At 40.7% G+C, this 21,863-nt stretch overlaps 1 protein-coding gene and 2 long non-coding RNA genes across 5 annotated transcripts; 1 reads left to right on the top strand and 2 right to left on the bottom strand.

Moving 5' to 3' along the window:
* Positions 1 to 1,057: 1,057 nt before the first annotated feature.
* LOC124289317 lies at positions 1,058 to 16,368 on the bottom strand. The gene is made up of 3 exons (XR_006901662.1): positions 16,295 to 16,368; positions 15,920 to 16,035; positions 1,058 to 1,095 (listed from the first exon to the last, which is right to left on the bottom strand). It is a non-coding gene; the product is annotated as an uncharacterized LOC124289317 (long non-coding RNA).
* On the top strand, positions 1,617 to 21,657 carry LOC124289315 (phospholipase B-like 1). 2 transcript variants are annotated; one of them, XM_046725925.1, is made up of 18 exons: positions 1,617 to 1,787; positions 4,453 to 4,663; positions 5,531 to 5,756; positions 7,052 to 7,213; positions 8,176 to 8,320; positions 8,949 to 9,149; positions 11,677 to 11,817; positions 12,387 to 12,572; positions 13,290 to 13,396; positions 14,653 to 15,896; positions 16,155 to 16,363; positions 16,617 to 16,869; positions 16,938 to 17,038; positions 17,091 to 17,350; positions 17,508 to 17,609; positions 17,869 to 17,919; positions 18,176 to 18,487; positions 18,647 to 18,839. In XM_046725925.1, the coding sequence occupies exons 1-10, from the start codon at positions 1,727 to 1,729 to the stop codon at positions 14,827 to 14,829; spliced, it is 1,617 nt and encodes a 538-aa protein (XP_046581881.1). In that variant the 5' UTR covers positions 1,617 to 1,726; the 3' UTR covers positions 14,830 to 15,896; positions 16,155 to 16,363; positions 16,617 to 16,869; positions 16,938 to 17,038; positions 17,091 to 17,350; positions 17,508 to 17,609; positions 17,869 to 17,919; positions 18,176 to 18,487; positions 18,647 to 18,839. The 2 variants fall into 2 exon arrangements, with proteins under 2 accessions (XP_046581881.1, XP_046581882.1); XM_046725926.1 differs by lacking the exons at positions 16,617 to 16,869; positions 16,938 to 17,038; positions 17,091 to 17,350; ... (2 more) ...; positions 18,176 to 18,487; positions 18,647 to 18,839 and adding an exon at positions 19,578 to 21,657 and having other exon boundaries at positions 16,155 to 16,313.
* On the bottom strand, positions 16,815 to 19,216 carry LOC124289316. 2 transcript variants are annotated; one of them, XR_006901660.1, is made up of 4 exons: positions 18,980 to 19,216; positions 18,103 to 18,777; positions 16,916 to 17,379; positions 16,815 to 16,847 (listed from the first exon to the last, which is right to left on the bottom strand). It is a non-coding gene; the product is annotated as an uncharacterized LOC124289316 (long non-coding RNA). The 2 variants fall into 2 exon arrangements; XR_006901661.1 differs by having other exon boundaries at positions 19,031 to 19,215.
* Positions 21,658 to 21,863: the final 206 nt, after the last annotated feature.

The following is a 21,863-nucleotide window of genomic DNA, read 5'->3' as shown; positions in this document are numbered from 1 at the left end:
AGTTTTCAGCAGTCTTCATAGATATCACAGTAGCCACCGTCAGTTTGCAATATACACAAAACTCGAGAAACATCCGGGTTAAAATAGGTCTTCAGCAATTTGTTTGTCGTAAGAGGCGACTAACGGGATCGGGTGGTCAGGCTCGCTGACTTGGTTGACACATGTTATCGTATCCCAATTGTGTAGATCGGTGCTCATGCTGTTGATCACTGGATTGTCTGGTCCAGACTCGATTATTTACAGGCCCCCATATGGCTGGAGTGTTGCTGAGTGCGGCGTTAAACAACAGTCAGTCAATCAGTCAATTAAATGTTGATAGCCATTTCACTTATATAACACGTACGTTTTTGAGGTGGGATGGGGTATTGGGTGGCATTCCAAAGCTAAATAGTTTGCGAAAAATGTAGGAAAACAGGAAAAAGACATAGACATTCCAGAAAAGGCACATATACTGTCTATTAGCTCTTACACAATTCTTTAAGACTCGTAAAGATCCGAGTTAGAATTGCTCTTAAGCAACCCATGTTTGTCATATTGATTAAAATGTGATTGAAAACAACAACAACAAAGCAATATACATAACTGACTTAACCATCATGAACACCATCAAAGTTATCGTTGTCGTCATCCTCTTGACTCCAAACGTCACTAAGCAGCAGCAACGACAAAGAATAACGATGACGACGACGTAACAAATTGGGATGTTATTTCTACTTCATATCAAATCAATACATGTTCTACACAAAGCACACGTGGGAATAATATATGTGTTATTCTCTTAAACATGTAACATTTCCTGTCCAAATGATTTTTTGTTGACTCATTATTTCGTTTTCAGATTATTTGACAATGAAGAAATCTATCAGATGTGGAATATGGAATGTATTGGAAATACTGTTATAACCTAATGTCTAGTCTGTCTCACTGTCCCTGAACCACATTATTTTCCCTACTGCCAAGCTCTCTCTGCAGTGCTGAAGCCCTAAATAAAGCAAGTCTAGAATCTCTGGTCTCCCTAGGGCTCCTTTTCAATATAAATGGGCTTGTTTGTTACTATCAAAATTATATATATTCAGAGACTAAGCCTTAGTCTACCTAATGTCAGCCACATCAGCGAGTCTGACAACCGATCCCATTCGTTATAATTATACAAAAAGTATTGGTATGTGGAGATTAATTCTAACCCGGACCTAAAGTACCATATACAATATCTTGACTATATTGAAGATATAGAGCTAGATGAATTTCTGGTGGAATATGTCATCAATGTTTTATTTATTTTCGATGACAACAACTTCTGGTAATAACTCAGACATTTCCTGCTAACCTGAAAATAACAGTTCTTTACGCTTATATTCAGTAATTGTTATGCTGCTAAAATAAATTCAAACATGAATTCAGATTTGTTGCTTTTCTTCAGTTAGACCAGAATGTTATATTTTTGTGAAAAACATGCCTTAATGATACATACTCTTAAAACACATGAAAAGTCTTTTGTATGCATATGACATTTTCATTTGGCCAGTATCTGGAGCAGTGTAGCAATTAGGTCGGTCGGAACATGCGATTCCGGCTGTCGAGCATACATCCATCACATGACAGTCACATGATTTCGGTGTAGTGTAAGTCACGTGTTATGCATAACGTTGGTGTTTATCGTCAATGATCACGCCTACATCGGTCAAGTCAAGTTACGATCACCACTCTTGTTGACAGACACATCATCATGAAGCTTCTTGTTTTTATGTTGACACTGGAAGTGATAACAGTTAGCGGACTGAACACAGGTAAACCACTTATTAAGAAGTGTTCGGTTTTCGAGCACAACATTTCGTGTGTTTGCTTTCAGACGATTATGGCACATTCTACTATGCCACTGTGTGATGTTTTCATTTAAATATAATCACGTTATATATGATTTTCCAACACAGTATGTATTTTTGCAAAATCTTAATAACGCGGTCGATGTATATAACGAAATTATAATAGCTCTAAATTTTTTATTTAAAAACCGTTATTATAATTTCCCCTCCATGTGATGTGAATGACACTTGTATTGTTTCATCGATGTGGAAACCGTTATTCCCATCCATGGTGTAGTGGTTAGAGCGTCCGCCCGGAGAGCGGAAGGTCGCGGGTTCGATACCAAAAGACGTTAAAATATGGTACTTTTTGGTCCCTGCCTGGCGCTCGGCATTAATGGGTACAACAAGGACTGGTCGGCTCGGAGTCAGTATAATGTGTCTGAGTGGGGTATACATGCTTCACTGCGGCATGGTATCTCAGTGGGCTAGCACTATAATACCAGCTTAAGTCTGGGCTAGTACAAGCAGCTGCACATACACATACACACGCATGCACGTCCTCATATGAGCGAAATATTCTCCAGGGCGACGTTAAACCCAGTTTCACCTCACCTCACCTCACCTCACCTCACCTCATAACTTCCTGTCATCCTGTATTTTAATAAGCGCCGGGCCTCTAATAAGTGCCGGGTCTGGAGGTCCGTTGAAAAAGTAACAGCCAGGGGCGCTTATTCCAGGAAATACGGTATGTACTGTCACTAACAGGGTCTAGGCACTATATAAAAGCTTAGTGCTTAGATCCCGTTAGTGACAGTACATACCTTGATGGCGATTTTTAGCGTTACAAGCCTCTGTGCCCACAAGACTCAAGAGCATTACTTTATTTCCTGAAAAAGAAATCAGTATTTTTGTCACAGATCTGCGTAGTTATAGAGAATACGTATTTCTGTGTTTCATTCATTGACCTTAAAGAGCTGATATGAAGGGGTCAACTTCTTAAGGTTATTAGAAAATATAAGGTTAGATTTCTACATTCTTAAATTTAGCAAGAAAAGTAGTATCATATCCCAATGGTTAGACTAAGGCTTAGTCTCTGAATATATATAATTTTGATAGTAACAATCAAGCCCATTTATATTGAAAAGGAGCCCTAGGTGGACCAGAGATTGAGGAAATCTAGACTTGCTTTATTTAGGGATTTAGCACTGCAGAGAGGGCTTGGCAGTAGGGAAATTAATGTGGTTCAGGGACTGTGAGACAGACTACCCAATGGTCTATGCTCATGATACTGATCACTTGATAGTCTGGTCCAGACTCAATTGTTTACAGACCACTGCCATATAGCTGGAATATTGCTGTGCCGCCATATAGCTGGAATATTGCTGCGACGCCATATAGCTGGAATATTGCTGCGCCACCTTGTAGCTGGAATATTGCTGCGCCGCCATATAGCTGGAATATTGCTGCGCCACCATGTAGCTGGAATATTGCTGCGCCGCCATGTAGCTGGAATATTGCTGCGCCGCCATATAGCTGGAATATTGCTGCGCCACCATATAGCTGGAATATTGCTGCGCTGCCATATAGCTGGAATATTGCTGCGCCACCATGTAGCTGGAATATTGCTGCACCGCCATTTAGCTGGAATATTGCTGCGCCGCCATTTAGCTGGAATATTGCTGCGCGCCATATAGTTGGAATATTGCTGCGCCGCCATATAGCTGGAATATTGCTGAGTGCGGCATTAAACAACAAACAAGCAACAGTGATGTTCAGGAGCATACTCAACAAATGAATGTTAATGCAAGTTCTCATGGCAGTAAATAGACATGCCGCACAATAAACAGTGTCACAGTTCTCACTACCACAATCAAGGGGGTGACTTTCTTTTGTCTAGTAATTCCAGGATTATGTGTCTGATATTATTCTTTTATAGATGTAGCATTTCATCTCTAACAATGTTGTAAGTATATGATAATTAGGACTGCACGGTATTACCGGTATAACAGTATATCACAATACGCTTTTCAAACAATATGTATTGCAATATTTTTTCTGAGAACCGGTATATTTGGTGAAGAACATATATGAAGTTTTTATGATTATCTTTATGGTCTAAATTAAACTCTACACAGACTTCACAATGTAATGTGAATGGTGAATTGCTCGCTTCTAAATTTGGTATGACATTTTCTGTTTTTAAATGATGTAATCAAATTATAGTCTTTAACATGGACTTTGTACTTGGAATATTTTGAATGAATACTTGATCAAAATGGCTGAAATAATGCCGAGAACTCAACTCAACTCAATGACACAGACTTTCATTCACAACTAATGTTTTCCTTCGTTATTCAATGACAAAACAGCATACTGTAATACTACAAATTGTATCAAAAAGAAAACAGAACCCATGACTTCGAAACCTAATCTTGAGATTGCTGTTATCAGAACTGAAACACATGTTTAGGGACTTATATTGTAGAAAATAGGATCGACATATACATTTAGTGTCACTCACTGTCAAGCACCTAAATTCCCATTATATCGCAAAACGTATCGCAATATGGGTACCTGAATTGCAATATATTGCTATATAATTTATTTGCCAATACACAACCCTAATAATAATCTCATTTACTTTCAGATAAACTTAGCAGTGGAAACATCAGGTGCAAACAACGAACATGCATAAGTGTTGATGATCGTAAGCAGGCAACAGCCTATGGCCAATATGATAACGCCCTGCTGGAGACCGGCTGGGGTGTGCTGGAGATTGTGGCAGGGAAGGGGGCACCTGCCTCCAATGATGACATCATGTTTGCATCAGGGATGTTGGAGGGCATGTTTACAGCAGAGTAAGTTGGTTGATGAATCTCAAACAGTCAACCAGCTTTAGCTTACATACAAATTCCAATGTCCTAATACCAAGTCCTTTGCACATTTACGACTAAAGATATATGAGTATTTGAATTAATGTGATAAATGAATGTGATATAGAGTAAAATATTTATAACATTTTAAAATCAGTTTGGTATATAAATCTTTATGTATTTGTGGGTTATTGCCTGAGTAATATTTTAATACCTGACAACACAGTCTCCCTTACGTTGCATGTCCATAATTTAGAAAATGAACCATTTCTAAAAACTGAGTCAAATGAAGCTTTAAAGTCAATAAATGAACAGTATAGTCTGCCCTTGTATATAGCTAAATACTTAGTAATTATGGAGCATAAAATCAAAATATTATTGAGGGTCTGAAAACCTTTGCAAAACCAAGCCTTCTCTGGTATCAAAAACTTACTTTGCCCAATGATATATAACACATTTGAGAAAAGCTTGCCAGACACCTCCAGAAGTGTGATTGACCTATAGGTTTGGGGAATGTTAGTGCTTCCCTTCTTGTGTAGGGAGGGTGCGATAGGGTGCCCTAGAGGTTAGAGCATTCGCTCGTCACTCAGAAGACCTGGGTTTGATTCCCCACATGGGTACAATGTGTAAACCCCATTTCTGGTAAAGCCCCTGCCGTGATATTGCTGGAATCTTGCTAAGAGCAGCGTAAAATCAAACTCACTCACTCACTTGTGTAGGGGTATGTTGATACCTCTTATCCATGGCTTTGGGTATATGTCATTGCTGGAGTGATATTTTGATATCTGACCATGCCTTCTCACATTCATATCATGACAAGGCATAATAAGATATTTCCTGGTTTCTTTTCAGTCAAATCTATGAGCATTATAAGAACATGCATGCAACATTCTTTGGCAACAAGAAGTCAAGTGAATATGAAGTGAAGGCCCGTAAGTTCATGATGCAACAGGATGCTTGGATGAGGCAGATGGTTGAGAAGAATCCATCGGACCCACTGTGGAGACATGTGGGCTATGTACTTGCCCAATTTGATGGCTTGGTGGCTGGATACAATCAGACTGCCAGTCCAGACAAGGTACATACTGCCTATCTATTTTTATTCCATTCTGTAACACCCGTGAAGATCTGGGTTAGAATTGGTCTTCAGCTACCAATGTTGCTGAAAATCATTTTTTTTCCATTTCCAAATTTAAGTTTGACTTAGGTCCAGTTGAGGTCAGGATTTGGTTCTGGAGCATGACTTACAGTCCGTTCAGTGCTTTTTGATCAAACTTTGGATATTTATTGGAATTTATTTTTCCCTTTACCATGTAGTGACTCCACTTTCCATGACAAGATATTACACTAAATAGTAACTTATGTTCAATTCAAGGAAGGGTCACAAAATACAATTTGTAGTTCCTGTGAGTGTGTAATGCCTTTGTATTTTCACACACGTCAGTCAGATGTCAGCTGGTGACTTGTGTCTTAAACTAAAGGTATTAGTGCCAGTCAGCATATTCATCAGTGTTTCATTCTTTGTCTTGAGTCTTGAGTGAGTGAGTAGGTTTAGTTTTATGCTGCACTCAGCAATATTCCAGCTATATGGCACCGGTCTGTAAATAATCAAGGCTGGACCAGACAATCCAGTGATCAACAGCATCAGCATTGATGTACACAATTGGGATATAATGACATGTGTCAACCCAGTCAGCGAGCCTGACCACCCGATCCTGTTAATCACCTCTTATGACAAGCATGGGTTACTGAAGATCAGTTCTAACCCGGACCTTCACGGGTGTTCTCTGTATTCAGTCTTGAGAACAATTCCATTTTCTGGGATTCTTTAATCTTGCACTCGTTGGAACAAAAATTTTACCTCTATCTGGGGGAATGTGAATATTTCACACTTATTAATACAATATTTTGGTATTTATTTCTGTATCAAGACATATTTCTCCAAATTTTCCTTCAGCCAGAGATCCCTATATCTAATGATTTTGTCAGCAAGAAAAGGTGCAATTCTAAATCTTCATTCATGTACTCAAAGAAAATAGGGTTGAATAAGTTGTGGTACATTACTGACATTATTAACATGTGGTTATTATTGAGGGTGTTGTTTTGGGGGTTTTTTTGGTTAAAAAATATTCTCTGTTCGATTTATGTAACTTGTCCAATTGTTGAATTATTCAGATACAAACACTCTAATACAATAACTTAGCAAGATTATATTGATACAATTCTTGTTGAACTAAATGTCTTTCCTTTTACTTTTGAATCAGTATAGTGTCAGGAGTTAATGTATACACACATTGTTTTATTATTATTATTTATTATTATGATTATTGTTGTTTTTGCAAACTTTATTGTTTGATGTGTTCATATTTGCAGGCCCTGGACGTATTTGCCTTCCAAGTGCTCAATGGAGTTGGTGACCTGTTGGACCTGAGGAATGCCCTCCTTCCGGATGAAATCCCGGATTGGACCAAGATGACCAAAACAGAGGCATTCAGATATATCCGACAGAACAGCCACTGCTCTGCTCTTATTAAGGTTCGTATATATATCTTCTCTTCCTTTTCTGTTTTTATGAAGTTTACAAATGTTGTGTTTTCTTTAAATGTGTGAAAATATTTTTTCTTCCTTTTCAGTCTGTTTTTATGAAGTGTATAAATGTTTTCTATCTTTAGATGTATGTCCTATGTATTTCTGGCTAAAGTAAGATAATAATGAATAAGACAGTGTGGTATGTGATGTAAGTTTCTTGGTTTTGAATAAAACCTGTGAAGATCCGGGTAGGAATTGGTCTGGCTGGAATATTGCTAAAATCGGCGTTCAACCATACTCACTCACTCATAATCATACCCATGAAGATTGGGGTAGAATATTGATCTTCAGTAACACATGCTTGTCATAAGACACTACAGGAGTGGGTGGTCAGGCTCACTGACTTGGTTAACACATGTCATCGTATCCCATTTGCGTAGATCAATGCTCATGCTGTTGATCACTGGATTGTCTGGTCCAGACTTGATTATTTACAGACTGCTGCCATATAGGTGGAATATTGCTGAGTATGGATGTTAAACAACAAACAAGCAAAACAAAATCATTTTGAACAACTTCTGTTTTATATGTGTTGTTGCAAGTTTTATATCTGCTTGGTTGAAAGGATGGGGGATATAGCGATCAGCCTGTCTGTCTGTCTGTTTTCTGTTTCTGGAGCAGTAGTTGTAAGCTGTTGAATATTCTTGATCAGATCAGACTAAGTGGTGCCTTTTGATGATTTAGGACTTTCATTGTTTATGATTTCATCTATTTTTCAAGATGACAAGTAGGACTTAAACTGAAAAAATTGGAATAGTGTCTAGACTCAGCAGTGACCATTTAACAGGGTACAGTGACTCCATGCAGTGGTTTTGATTGTTTGTTTGTTTGTTGTTTAAAGCCACCCTCAGCAATTTTCCTGTGAGTTATGACACAGATTGTATGTCTGACAATCTCTATATCCCCAGGTGCTGGGAGCATATGAAAATCTGTTCATGTCCCACTCCAGCTGGTTTGTGTATGCTGCCATGCTGCGGATCTACAAACACTATGACTTCAATGTAGCAGATCAGAAGACATCTGCCAAGAGAATATCCTTCTCCAGCTACCCAGGTGAGCTTCATGAATTAATGCTTTGTTCATGTTGCAGGGTCCATCAGTACCTGACTTGTGAGATGTTACTTTTCCTGGATATTATGACATTTGTGTTCAGAACGATGATATGTTCTAGTTGCAGGGTTTGTGGAGTCCTTAAACATGATATGTCCCTGTTCCTTGAGTCCCTGACTTAAATATGTTCCTGTTGCAGGGTTCTGAGGAGTCCCTGGAGTCTCTGACATGTTCCTGTTGCAGGGTTCTGAGGAGTCCCTGGAGGCTTCGTAGGAGTCCCTGGAGTGTCTGACTAAAATATGTTCCTGTTGCAGGGATCTGAGGAGTCCCTGACTAAAAGATGTTCCTGTTGCAGGGTTCTTGGGAGTCCCTTGAGTCCCTGACTAAAATATGTTCCTGTTGCAGGATTCAGAGGAGTCCTTTGAGTCCCTGACTAAAGCATGTTTCTGTTGCAGGATTCAGAGGAGTCAATGCAGTTCCTGACTAAAGCATTGCTCACAACGTCTAGAATGCCTCTCAAACAGAACATATTCCTGTTGTAGTGATCTGAAGTCCCTGACCATCATATGTTCCTGTTGCAGGTATTTTTTGAGTTCCTGGAGTCCCTGACTAAAAGATGTTCTTGTTGCAGGGTTCTTGGAGTCCTTGGATGACTTCTACCTGCTGGGCAGCCAGATGGTAATGCTGCAAACAACCAATAATGTCTTCAACAAAACACTCTTCTCCGCTGTCAAACCCAACTCACTCCTGGCCTGGCAGAGAGTCAGGGTCGCTAACATGATGGCCAACTCTGGCAAGGAATGGGCTACAGCACTCTCAAGATACAACTCTGGTGAGAATGTTCACACTATCAGTTCTCTGTACCACAAGATACAATTCTGGTGAGCATGTTTGCGTTCTCATATCTCTGTACCACCAGTATTATTTGAAGTGGCCTTGAGATTTCAGTCTTTGGCAGGTTATTGTTTGTTATTTACGCTGAATTTTCCTGAAAATACTTGAAAAAACTTTTACCACACATTGTACACACATTAATGTTTTCTTCGTAAACATATGCATGTCCAAAGATCCGGCTGAAAAATATTCTTCCTCTAACAATACTACCTCTCTGCTCCAAGATTGTTATACCTCTGAAGATCAGGGGTTAGAATTGATCTTCAGCAACCCATGCTTGTCATAAGAGGTGACTAACGGGATCCGGTTACATGGATAAATGCTCATGATGTTGATCACTGGATTGTCTGGTCCTGACTTGATTATTTACGGATGCCTCCATATAGCTGTAATATTGCTGAGTGCGCCGTAAAACAATAATCAGTCAATTAAATGTAGATAGTCATCTCACTTACATAACACATTTCTGTGGTGGGATGGGGGGGGGGGGCATTCAAAGCTATTGGTTTTAATTTTAAAAAGAAATCGTAGGAAAACAGGAAAAAGACATAAAAAGTCCTACTGCATTATCAGTATATTGCTACTGAACCATAAAAAATTGGAGTGTGTCATTGATCAATTGTTTTGCCTTACAGGGCAACACATGTGCTTTATTTGCCGCAGCTGTCTTGCTTGCAGGCAGACAATGATATCATGCCTTGTGCATTTGTGATGTCGTGTTTTGTATGGTGTAGGATGCAATATTTGGTATGGTATAGGATGCATTTTTGTTTTGGATGCAGTACTTTGTATGCTATAGGATGCAGTTATGTAAAGGATGCAATAGCAGGTAATGCAAATGATGTAGTATTTCGTATGGTATAGTATAGGATGCAATATTTTGTATACTATAGGATGCAGTTATGTAATGGATGCAATATTTCATAACTTATAGGAGGCAATGTCATGTATACTGTAGGGTTCAATATTTGATATGCTGTGTATGATGGTAATGAGTGAAATGGTATTTGAAGTACTGACTGACTGAGATGCTTTTAGCAGGCTGTAATTGGTAGGTATAGGATGCAGTATTTTGGATGGTATAGAATGCAATTTCTTATTATCATATAGGATGCAATATTTGCTATCGTGTAGGATACACTATTTGGTTTCATGTAGGATGTAATAGTATGTATGGCATAGGGTACAAGAGTTCAGATGATCTAGAATGCAACATTTAGTATCTTATAGCATGCAATATTTGGTATTGTTTAATATGCAATGTTTAGTATGGAAAAAAGTGCACTATTTAGTGCTGTAGAGGATGCAATGTTTAGTAAGGTCTAGGATGCAGTATTTAGTACTGTAAAGGATGTAATGTTTAGTAAGGTGTCGGATGCTGTATTTAGTGCTGTAGAGGATGCAATGTTTAGTAAGGTCTAGGATGCAGTATTTAGTACTGTAAAGGATGTAATGTTTAGTAAGGTGTCGGATGCTGTATTTAGTGCTGTAGAGGATGCAATGTTTAGTAAGGTCTAGGATGCAGTATTTATTACTGTAAAGGATGTAATGTTTAGTAAGGTCTAAGATACAGTATTAAGTAATGTAGAAGATGCAATGTTTGGTTAGGTTTAGGATGCAGTATTTAATTAGTAATGTAGAAGATGTAGTGTTTAGTAAGGTCTAGGATGCAGTAATTAGTACGGTAAAGGATGCCATGTTTAGTAAGGTGTAGGATGCAGTATTTAGCATCTGGTAAAACAGTGTCTAGTAGCAGAAATTACACAGTCTGTGGGCATCTGAATGCTGGCAGTCATGTTAGTTATATTTTATGAGTGCTTCCTGAGATTTGTGACTTTCTGAAATGACTGACTGTGTGAGGAAGGCAATGTTCGCCCTGTGGTCAGGTTCAGATCCCAGATTGTCAACAGTTTTTATCCGTGTTCTTTAAGAACCTTACCTTTTGACTGTGGACACAGCTTTTAAAGGGGAAGGGTGAACATTTAATTACAACATTCATGATGAATGCAAATAATTTGCAATTTGTGATTGGTATATGGATTACCCACACTGTATTATGCATGTCAGTGTTTTATGTTTGCACTTTTTCTGACAATTATTAAAAGGGATATGTGTTTACATGATCATCAGGGCACTATTATGGCGCTGAGCTCCATGCTGCACAGGCATGCTTTGAGCGCATACAACATAATGGTCATGTTTAACCCAAGCTGTCTCTAAGGTGCTAGAGGGTTAATAGTCATAATGACATATCCCATCTGGTACCCATTTATTTCTGGGTCTACACAGCCATTTTTGAACAAAATCACTTGCCTTAGTCGAGACTATCATGTGCGCTCGTTGTGGGGCAGGACTGAACTCGTAGAATCTCACACGGGTCAAGCTGCCAAACACAAGCCAGTAAATATACCAATCTTACACAGCGGAAACACTGACAAAGTTTGTGTGATGTATTAATGTTTCAGGAACATACAACAACCAGTATATGGTCGTGGACCTGAAGAAAATACAGCTGGGATCCACCATCTTGGATGATGCATTGTGGGTAGTGGAGCAGATACCCACACTGGTCAAGTCAGGTGACCAGACAGCGATACTTAGGACAGGTAACTCAACCCTTTGGGATAATATGGTCATGCTGTTATCATTATCTGTCAAATAACAAAAACTTTGTTTTGACTTGATAAATGATCTAAGGCACTGTGTCCCATGCTAATGGCTGTCCTATGTCGTCTATGAGTAGATGTGATGATCTTGTAGGTTACAGGCTGTATTGCATCGTCATCCTGTTCTGTGAGTAGTGAGTGAGTGAGTTTAGTTTTACACTGCTTTTAGCAGTATTCCAGCAATATCATGGCAGAGGACACCAGAAATGGGCTTCACACATTGTACCCATGTGGGGAATTGAATCCAGACCTTCAGCAGGACAAGCAAACACTTTAACCACTAGTCTACCCCACCGCCTGTTCTATGAGTAAATGTTGAGATGTTACAGATTACAGGGTGCCGTTGTACAACACGATCATCTTTGGTGGCCGTAACTGCCAGCGCTAAGGTTGTTTTGTATTACGGCACCCTGGTCGTCCTACAATGTCCTGTTCTGTAAATCGATGAGGCGATGTTGTTACTGACTGTCCTGTAATGTCCCAGTTTTCAGTAGATACTGATGTTGCAGGTTACTGGCCATCCTACAATGTCCCATTCTATGAAGAAATCTACCAACGTAGTGGCTACCCTGATTTTGTGGCACAGCACGGCTCTGACTTTTCCTACCAGCTGGCGCCAAGGGCCAAGATATTCCGGCGTGATGAGGGGAAGGTAGTAGACCTGGCATCCATGAAGCATATCATGAGATACAACAGTAAGCTGAAGCATACAAATATATTTTTTCACATGTTCTTGTGGCTTTTGGGAAGAAATATGTTTTCTGATACAACTGGTGTATGTAGGTCTACAAATTTCATAGAGGAAAATATACTCTTAACTCTCAGTTCCTTTAAAATAATTGAGCTATCTCCCACTATTTTTAATGGAATGGAAAATTATGAGGATATTCTCATGTTTATAACATCCGTACCTTTAACCTTTCATGAAATGTTTCAGTATTGAAATATTGGAAACATAATAAGAGATCTGTTTGTGGCCGGTGTACATGTTTGAGACTTGCTTGTGTAATCAGTGATTTCTTGCAAACCAATGTACACAGCTCTTGTCAAATGCATAAGGGCCCTAAACAAGTATTTCATCAATCGCTTACATGTTCATAAAACCTGTTCATGGGTGTTACAGAAATAAATGGACCCTGAACAAAGATTTAGTTATATGTTTAGTTGTTTTGTTTTTTGTTCTTATTTCATTAAAGGGATTCCATTTCAGACCCAAACAATTTTGTTGCAAAGAGTTTTAAGAAGTTATAAACTATATATTTTTCAAACCCAATGTTATTTGTTAACAAGACCTCTGAAAATCCAGAAATATAGAAAGTATGGTCTAAACTCTCATATGCTTAAAGGGATACTTCACAGATTAGTAACTGAATTCCATGTTTGCATTTTTTATATATTCCAATTTGTGTCAGATTACAAGCATGACCCTTACTCAGAAGACATGCCTTGCAACACCATATGTTGCCGTGGTGACCTGGATGCTGAAGAACCAGCACCTGATGGATGCTATGACACAAAGGTTTGTACAGAGACAAAATAGTAACCATGTACCTCTTTCTACTTTTTGAAGATTTTGTGATATTTTTGGTTAGTTTGTATCTTGGGGATTCTAGGTTAGAAGTGGTCTCCCACATGCTATGCGTTTTTTATTGTGAGTGAGTGAGTATGGTTTTACGTCGCTTTTTGCAATATTCCAGCAATATCACGGCAGGGGACAACAGAAATGGGCTTCACATATTGTACCCATGTGGGGAACTGAACCCAGGTCTTTGGTGTGACGGCGATTTTTAGAGGCATCTTAGTGGATTTGGTGGTCAGTCTTTGTGATTGGTTGATTGTGTGCCAGGCCCCCCTTGTATGTCTGGTATTACTGAGCACAGCAGTAAACTCATCCTCGATAATCTCCAGTGTATACGTTACAATCACTTTCCACTATACCCTGGATGCATCCACGGCTCGGCCCAATAATTATATTACCTCCCTTTGCTTGCTCCGCATTATCACAGTAGCCAATGAGCTAAGCCGCCGTTACATCCGAGCTTGCCAGTGTCAACAAAGATAGCGGTTGCAGTCGTGAAGGTTTGTTCGCAGTGACACTCAGATTTTGGGGGAAATAATACAGACAAATTGACAGATCTGAAACTTTAAAAAAAATATATGAAAGAACTCCTTCTACCTCTTTCAGAGTACCTCTGCGTCAATTGTGTTGCCAAGTTTAAACGGTTAGATAATTTAGGAAGCGAAAGTGAGTTGTGATTGGTTCGCTCAACTTCCCAGCGTAGACACCTGATTGGATAAAAAGCCGGCCAAGGGAGGTAATATTATTATGAGGCCAGCCGTGGATGCATCCAGGGTATAGTGGAGAGTGTCCGTAACGTATACCCTGGAGATTATCGAGTATGCAGTAAACAACAAGCAAACATTTCTGTCAGACGTGTCAGACCACATGGGTAAACAAATACATGTGGCTTACTCTAAGTGGTTCGGGCTGTGGGGTAGACTAGTGGTTAAAGCATTCGCTCGTCACGCCGAAGACCCGGGTTCGATTCCCCACATGGGTACAATGTGTAAAGCCCATTTCTGGTGTCCCCCACCGTGATATTGCTGGAATATTGCTAAAAGTGGCGTAAAACCAAACTCACTCACTCACTCTAAGTGGTTCACATATACAGATAAATGTTGGTCTGTGAGTTTGTCATCTTCTGATCACTTGTTTTAATGTGATGTCACTATAATCACTATAATCACTATAATCACTATAATCTTGAATTCCAGGTGGCAGACTTTAACATGGCCTTGAACTTGACTGCTGACGTGATAAATGGACCGACCCTTGGAACCAGTCTTCCCCCATTCAAATGGACGCCAAAGTTCAACGTGTCTCATGTTGGTCTTCCACCAGTGTATGACTTCAAGTTTCTGCGAACAAGGCCTTCTCTAGAGAAACCATAGTCTAAGCTGCCTAACTGAGATTACTGAGCCGGAATGTTTGAAGAACATCCAGCTTTAGTTATATAACATTCCACCAAGTGACTTTGGGAGTTTAACATAAAACCTCTACTGTAAAACATGGTTATTATGAGCATCAACTCATTTGTTTTTCATATGAGTGTTTGTTAGTAGGGAATCTTGTCTGACATTTTGAATAACTTAGCAACTCAGATTCACCATGTGACTTGGTACACAATTTCAAATAATCCCCTTGTCACTGATATTGTTTATAATAAACTTTACTATTCAGAATTCAGAACTACTTCTGCTGATAAGGATTATTGATGTTGATGTTGATGTTGATGTTGATGTTGACGTAGTCACAGTCTGGTGTAAATACATACTGTACTGATGAACACTGAGCTTCACTAACTGAGCTTCACTAACAGGGATTTATTTAGACCTTCTCAGGCCCTGATATTTGACGTCTGCAGCAAATGTCATTTAAAATTCCAAAATTGGAATTGTAAATTTCCCAGTTTATGTAGCAACTAATACTTAATTATGTAACTTTGCTGAGGTAACCTATATTTCACTGATAACGGGGGCGTGGGGCAGCCTAGTGGTTAAAGCATTCGCCCGTCACGCAGAAGACCTCATTCGCACATGGGTACAGTGTGTGAAGACGATTTCTTGTGTCCCCTGCCGTGATATTCCTGGGGGGAATATCAATTCATTACTCTCCAGAAATTTTATATCATAAATTTTAAGTAGACAGAAACAGTTAAATTTGTTAGTATGCTATATCTGTGTTCATGATAATCATATTCCACTGTATATAATCAGGAGGTCCTTGTCTGACATTTAGCGAAAAACTGTGATATATACCTACAGAGGAACTGGTAATTTATTATTTGGGAGGGGCTGGTGAGATTGAGTGGAATCATCTCTGTCCCTCTAACCCAGCCCCATACCTCTCAAGATAGGTCTATGTCCCTATTACCCAGCCCCTTACCGCCCGCTCAAGTAAATGACAGGTCTATGTCCCTGTAACCCAGCCCCTTACCACCCACTCATATAAATGACAGGTCTCCGAGAGTGTCCCTGTAACCCAACCCCTTACCACCCACTCAAATAATGGCAGGTCTCTGTCCCTCTAACCCAGCCCCTTACCTCCCTCTCAAGTAAATGACAGGTCTCTGTCCCTGTAACCCAACCCCTTACCACCTACTCAAATAATGGCAGGTCTCTGTCCCTCTAACCCAGCCCCTTACCTCCCACTCAAATAATGGCAGGTCTTTGTCCCTCTAACCCAGCCCCTTACCTCCCTCTCAAGTAAATGACAGGTCTATGTCCCTATAACCGAGCCCCTTACCACCCACTCAAGTAAATGACAGGTCTATGTCCCTTTAACCAAGACCCTTACCCACCACTCAAATAAATGACAGGTCTCCGAGAGTGTCCCTATAACCAAACCCCTTTCCACCCACTCAAATAAATGGCAGGTCTCTGCCCCTATAACCCAGCCCCTTACCACCCGCTCAAATATTGGCAGGTCTCTGTCCCTGTAACCCAACCCCTTACCAACCACTAAAATGAATGACAGGCCTATGTCCCTATAACCCAGCCGCTTACCACCCATGCAAATAATGACAGGTCTATGTCCCTGTAACCCAGCCCCTTACCACCCACTCAAATAAATGGCAGGTCTCTGTCCCTATAACCCACCCGCTTACCACCCTCGCAAATAAATGACAGGTCTATGTCTCTGTAACCCAGCCCCTTACCACCCGCTCAAATATTGGCAGGTCTGTGTCCCTGTAACCCAGCCCCTTACCACCCACTCAAATAATGGCAGGTCTGTGTCCCTGTAACCCAGCCCCTTACCACCCACTCAAATAAATGACAGGCCTATGTCCTTATAACCCACCCGCTTACCACCCTCGCAAATAAATGACAGGTCTATGTCTCTGTAACCCAGCTCCTTACCACCTGCTCAAATAATGGCAGGTCTCTGTCCCTCTAACCCAGCCCCTTACCTCCCTCTCAAGTAAATGACAGGTCTCTGTCCCTGTAAACTTTTCAGGTATGTCTCTCTGTCCCTTACCACCCACTCAAATAAATGGCAGGTCTCTGTCCCTCTAACCCAGCCCCTTACCACCCACTCAAATAATGGCAGGTCTCTGTCCCTCTAACCCAGCCCCTTACCTCCCTCTCAAGTAAATGACAGGTCTATGTCCCTATAACCCAGCCCCTTAACCACCCACTCAAGTAAATGACAGGTCTATGTCCCTTTAACCAAGACCCTTACCCACCACTCAAATAAATGACAGGTCTCCGAGAGTGTCCCTATAACCCAACCCCTTTCCACCCACTCAAATAAATGGCAGGTCTCTGTCCCTATAACCCAGCCCCTTACCACCCACTCAAATAATGGCAGGTCTCTGTCCCTGTAACCCAGCCCCTTACCTTCCTCTCAAGTAAATGACAGGTCTCTGCCCCTATAACCCAACCCCTTACCAACCACTCAAATAAATGGCAGGTCTCTGCCCCTATAACCCAGCCCCTTACCTCCCTCTCAAATATTGGCAGGTCTCTGTCCCTGTAACCCAACCCCTTACCAACCACTAAAATGAATGACAGGTCTATGTCCCTATAACCCACCCGCTTACCACCCTACTCTCTCAAATAAATGACAGGTCTATGTCCCTGTATCCCAGCCCCTTACCACCCACTCAAATAAATGACAGGCCTATGTCCCTCTAACCCAGCCCCTTACCTCCCTCTCAAGTAAATGACAGGTCTATGTCCCTATAACCGAGCCCCTAACCACCCACTCAAGTAAATGACAGGTCTATGTCCCTTTAACCAAGACCCTTACCCACCACTCAAATAAATGACAGGTCTCCGAGAGTGTCCCTATAACCCAACCCCTTTCCACCCACTCAAATAAATGGCAGGTCTCTGCCCCTATAACCCAGCCCCTTACCACCCACTCAAATAATGGCAGGTCTCTGTCCCTGTAACCCAGCCCCTTACCACCCACTCAAATAATGGCAGGTCTCTGTCCCTGTAACCCAACCCCTTACCACCCACTCAAATGAATGACAGGTCTCTGTCCCTATAACCCAACCCCTTACCAACCACTCAAATAAATGGCACAAATATTGGCAGGTCTCTGTCCCTGTAACCCAACCCCTGTAACCACTAAAATGAATGACCCCTATGTCCCTATACCGCTTACCACTCCTCAAATAAATGACAGGCCTATGTCCCTGTATCCCAGCCCCTTACCACCCACTCAAATAAATGACAGGTCTATGTCCCTATAACCCACCCCCTTACCACCCACGCAAATAAATGACAGGTCTATGTCCCTGTAACCCAGCCCCTTACCACCCACTCAAATAAATGGCAGGTCTCTGCCCCTATAACCCAGCCCCTTACCACCCACTCAAGTAAATGACAGGCCTATGTCCCTATAACCCAACCCCTTACCACCCACTCAAGTAAATGACAGGTCTATGTCCCTATAACCAAGACCCTTACCCACCACTCAAATAAATGACAGGTCTCCGAGAGTGTCCCTATAACCCAACCCCTTTCCACACACTCAAATAAATGGCAGGACTCTGTCCCTGTAACCCAGCCCCTTACCTCCCTCTCAAGTAAATGACAGGTCTCCGAGAGTGTCCCTATAACCCAACCCCTTTCCACACACTCAAATAAATGGCTGGACTCTGTCCCTGTAACCCAACCCCTTACCACACACTCAAATAAATGGCAGGACTCTGTCCCTGTAACCCAACCCCTTACCACACACTCAAATAAATGGCAGGTCTCTGTCCCTATAACCCAGCCCCTTACCACACACTCAAATAAATGGCAGGTCTCTGTCCCTGTAACCCAACCCCTTACCAACCACTCAAATAAATGGCAGGTCTCTGCCCCTATAACCCAGCCCCTTACCTCCCTCTCAAATATTGGCAGGTCTCTGTCCCTGTAACCCAACCCCTTACCAACCACTAAAATGAATGACAGGCCTATGTCCCTATAACCCACCCGCTTACCACCCATGCAAATAAATGACAGGTCTATGTCCCTGTATCCCAGCCCCTTACCACCCACTCAAATAAATGACAGGCCTATGTCCCTATAACCCACCCCTTACCACCCACTCAAATAAATGACAGGTCTATGTCCCTGTAACCCAGCCCCTTACCACCCACTCAAATAAATGGCAGGTCTCTGCCCCTATAACCCAGCCCCTTACCACCCACTCAAGTAAATGACAGGCCTATGTCCCTATAACCCAACCCCTTACCACCCACTCAAGTAAATGACAGGTCTATGTCCCTATAACCAAGACCCTTACCCACCACTCAAATAAATGACAGGTCTCCGAGAGTGTCCCTATAACCCAACCCCTTTCCACACACTCAAATAAATGGCAGGACTCTCTGTCCCTGTAACCCAGCCCCCTTACCACCCATCTCAAATAAATGACAGGTCTATGTCCCTATAATCCCAACCCCTTACCACTTACCACTCAAATAAATGGCAGGTCTCTGTCCCTATAACCCAGACCCCTTACCACACACTCAAATAAATGGCAGGACTCTGTCCCTGTAACCCAACCCCTTACCACACACTCAAGTAAATGACAGGTCTCTGTCCCTATAACCCAGCCCCTTACCACCACTCAAATAAATGACAGGTCTCTGTCCCTATAACCCAACCCCTTTACCACACACTCAAATAAATGGCAGGTCTCTGTCCCTGTAACCCAGCCCCTTACCACCCACTCAAGTAAATAACCATGTTCTAATCCCAGAAATGTTTTCAATTAATTTTGTAAACTAATGTATTTGTGACTTTTCACAGTTATTTATCCAATTGATTGGTCTCATAACATAGCCAACGAGTCAGAGTTGAAGGTACCATGTGAAAACATTTTGTGGTAATATACATTGTATTTGATTGGATGTTTTGGATGAAGATAAAATTGTATATTTCCTGTGAATAGTACGCACCTACCTGCTGCCCAAGCCCTGGATTGTTTGAAACTGTGACATTGTGTTGGTGGGTTGGTTGTAATTGGGTAACTGTCTGGAGGCCAGGTTGGCACAGTAGTCTATAGGTGTGTAGAGTTTTGTCCCTTTGGCGTGCCAGGATCCGATAATTGGTGGTTACATTTGCCCAGATGCTCACCCATCACCATACCTTTGATTGTGGCTTCCACCAAACTGACACTTCACGACTTGTCATGAAAGTCAAAGTGGCATGACACTGAAATCACTTATGGCATTGTCTGTCTCACTGAATAATCAGGTCAGGTCAAACACCTGGGTAGTTTCAGTTCAAGTCAAACAGAGTGAATTTGACTGTTGTAACCAATGTTGTAGCTTTGTAAAGTTGACCTTGTATTTCACTGAATACAAAATCCCAATTTACTGCAAAATAACAATTTTTCCCAAATTTTCCTGAGGTATGTTTTTGCCAGGTTGTTCGATATCTGAGCATTCTATTGATTGGGTGTGATTTGAGTGTATTGTTGTCTATGAGCAAACACAAATATTCCCTAGGCTTACTAATGGTTTATCTATTTGGCACAACCATTGTTAGGATTGTCACCTGATGTTTGTGTGTTATTTCATATGAATGTATACAGTATGTTTTGTCTCCTTATATATCTTGTATAAAAACAATGTTTTGGGCAAGTTATAATTTTTTATTTTCAACTTCACTGAGAATATGGTTTCAATTAGTTGAATACACCTTTGTTACAATACAGTACCTTTGTAGTAAATGCAGACACTTTTTCATATATGCATTGATGTCACAAGACCCTTAGAATGTCTTCATTGTTGCTTCAAAGTCTCTTCTCCTTTTTTGGAAGCTGATTTGTTTTGTCTTAATTTTGATAGTTGTTTGTAAGATTTCATGTAATGAAATATATGAGTAATTTTGTTTCTTTATAATTTTCTTTTCACATTGATTGTATAAATGAGAACACTAAATATATGTTTTTCAGATACATCATGCATGTATTACTAGAACTTTCAGGGTTACTATGCTTAATGCAAACTCTTATGGACGGAAAACACCCAGTGTAGTCACATTAAATAGCTGTTATGTGATTTAAGTGTGTTTAGGTTCTAATTTACCTTTTGGTGCATGTATTGTATTTCATACAGCTAGATTTCTTCTAAATGTTATGTAGACAAATTCCATGTCATTACACCCAAATAACTGATGAGGACAAAGCCAGTTTCACAACCAGGTGTTCAAGAAATCGAGGACTTCTTCTTGTTGCTCTTCGCTTGTGATTATTCATGCCTGGAATATTGGCAATTCTTAATCAGCTGTATATAGTCTGTATATTATATGCCCTGCGAGAGTACTAGTAAATGACATATATTGGTTCATGGCCCCTCCATACATGGGGAAGGGCTTCTTGTAAGATTTGAACATTGAAGGACTTCATTTTCAGTTTTCAAATTTTTGCTTTGTATGCAAATCATTTCCAGTTTTATTCTGATTGTTTCAAGCCGATTGTCCTGTTGCCCTTCAGTGTGAAGGCAAGTAGCGTGATTGTATCTAGGGCTCCACACTCCTGTATTAGGCCTGCATCAGGCCTGTAGTTCCAAATGTATGTGGGACTGTATGGCTTGCTGTATAATATTTGTGCCAATTTATTTTTCCCAATAAATTGAATATTTTCAATGGTGGACTGGATAGTTTAACCAGGGCCTCAAGATTCTATCTTCTGTGGGTCTTGATGGATTTCAAACACTGATCATATCTGTATACCATTGGTTTATCCGAAATAAAAGTGTTTATTTTTTATGCATGTTTTTATTTGTGTTATTTCCATTATTCTGTCATTGTTATTAAATAACTGTGTGGTCATGATTCACTTGTGGTGAATGGTTGTTCAGTCTTCTGAGGCGCCAAGTTTAACTGTGCTCTGTTACCTCCCTTTGGAATGTCAGGAACCAATGGTCATGGGTTAGAATTCACAATATTCCTAGATTATGTGTCCAGGTTTGTCA

Source organism: Haliotis rubra, unplaced genomic scaffold, assembly GCF_003918875.1.
Source record: "Haliotis rubra isolate DU_JTF1 unplaced genomic scaffold, ASM391887v1 Scf44, whole genome shotgun sequence".
Classification (NCBI taxonomy): Eukaryota; Metazoa; Mollusca; class Gastropoda; order Lepetellida; family Haliotidae; genus Haliotis; species Haliotis rubra.
This window is presented reverse-complemented; position numbering and strand designations above follow the sequence as displayed.

What these genes read in the sequence shown, in the direction of transcription:
- LOC124289315 (XM_046725926.1), top strand. Translation starts at nt 1,727, where the DNA reads ATGAAGCTTCTTGTTTTTATGTTGACACTGGAAGTGATAACAGTTAGC. An exon ending in AGTTAGCGGACTGAACACAG is followed by an intron (nt 1,788 to 4,452) that starts GTAAACCACTTA and finishes ATTTACTTTCAG; the next exon opens with ATAAACTTAGCAGTGGAAAC. An exon ending in ATGGATGCTATGACACAAAG is followed by an intron (nt 13,397 to 14,652) that starts GTTTGTACAGAG and finishes CTTGAATTCCAG; the next exon opens with GTGGCAGACTTTAACATGGC.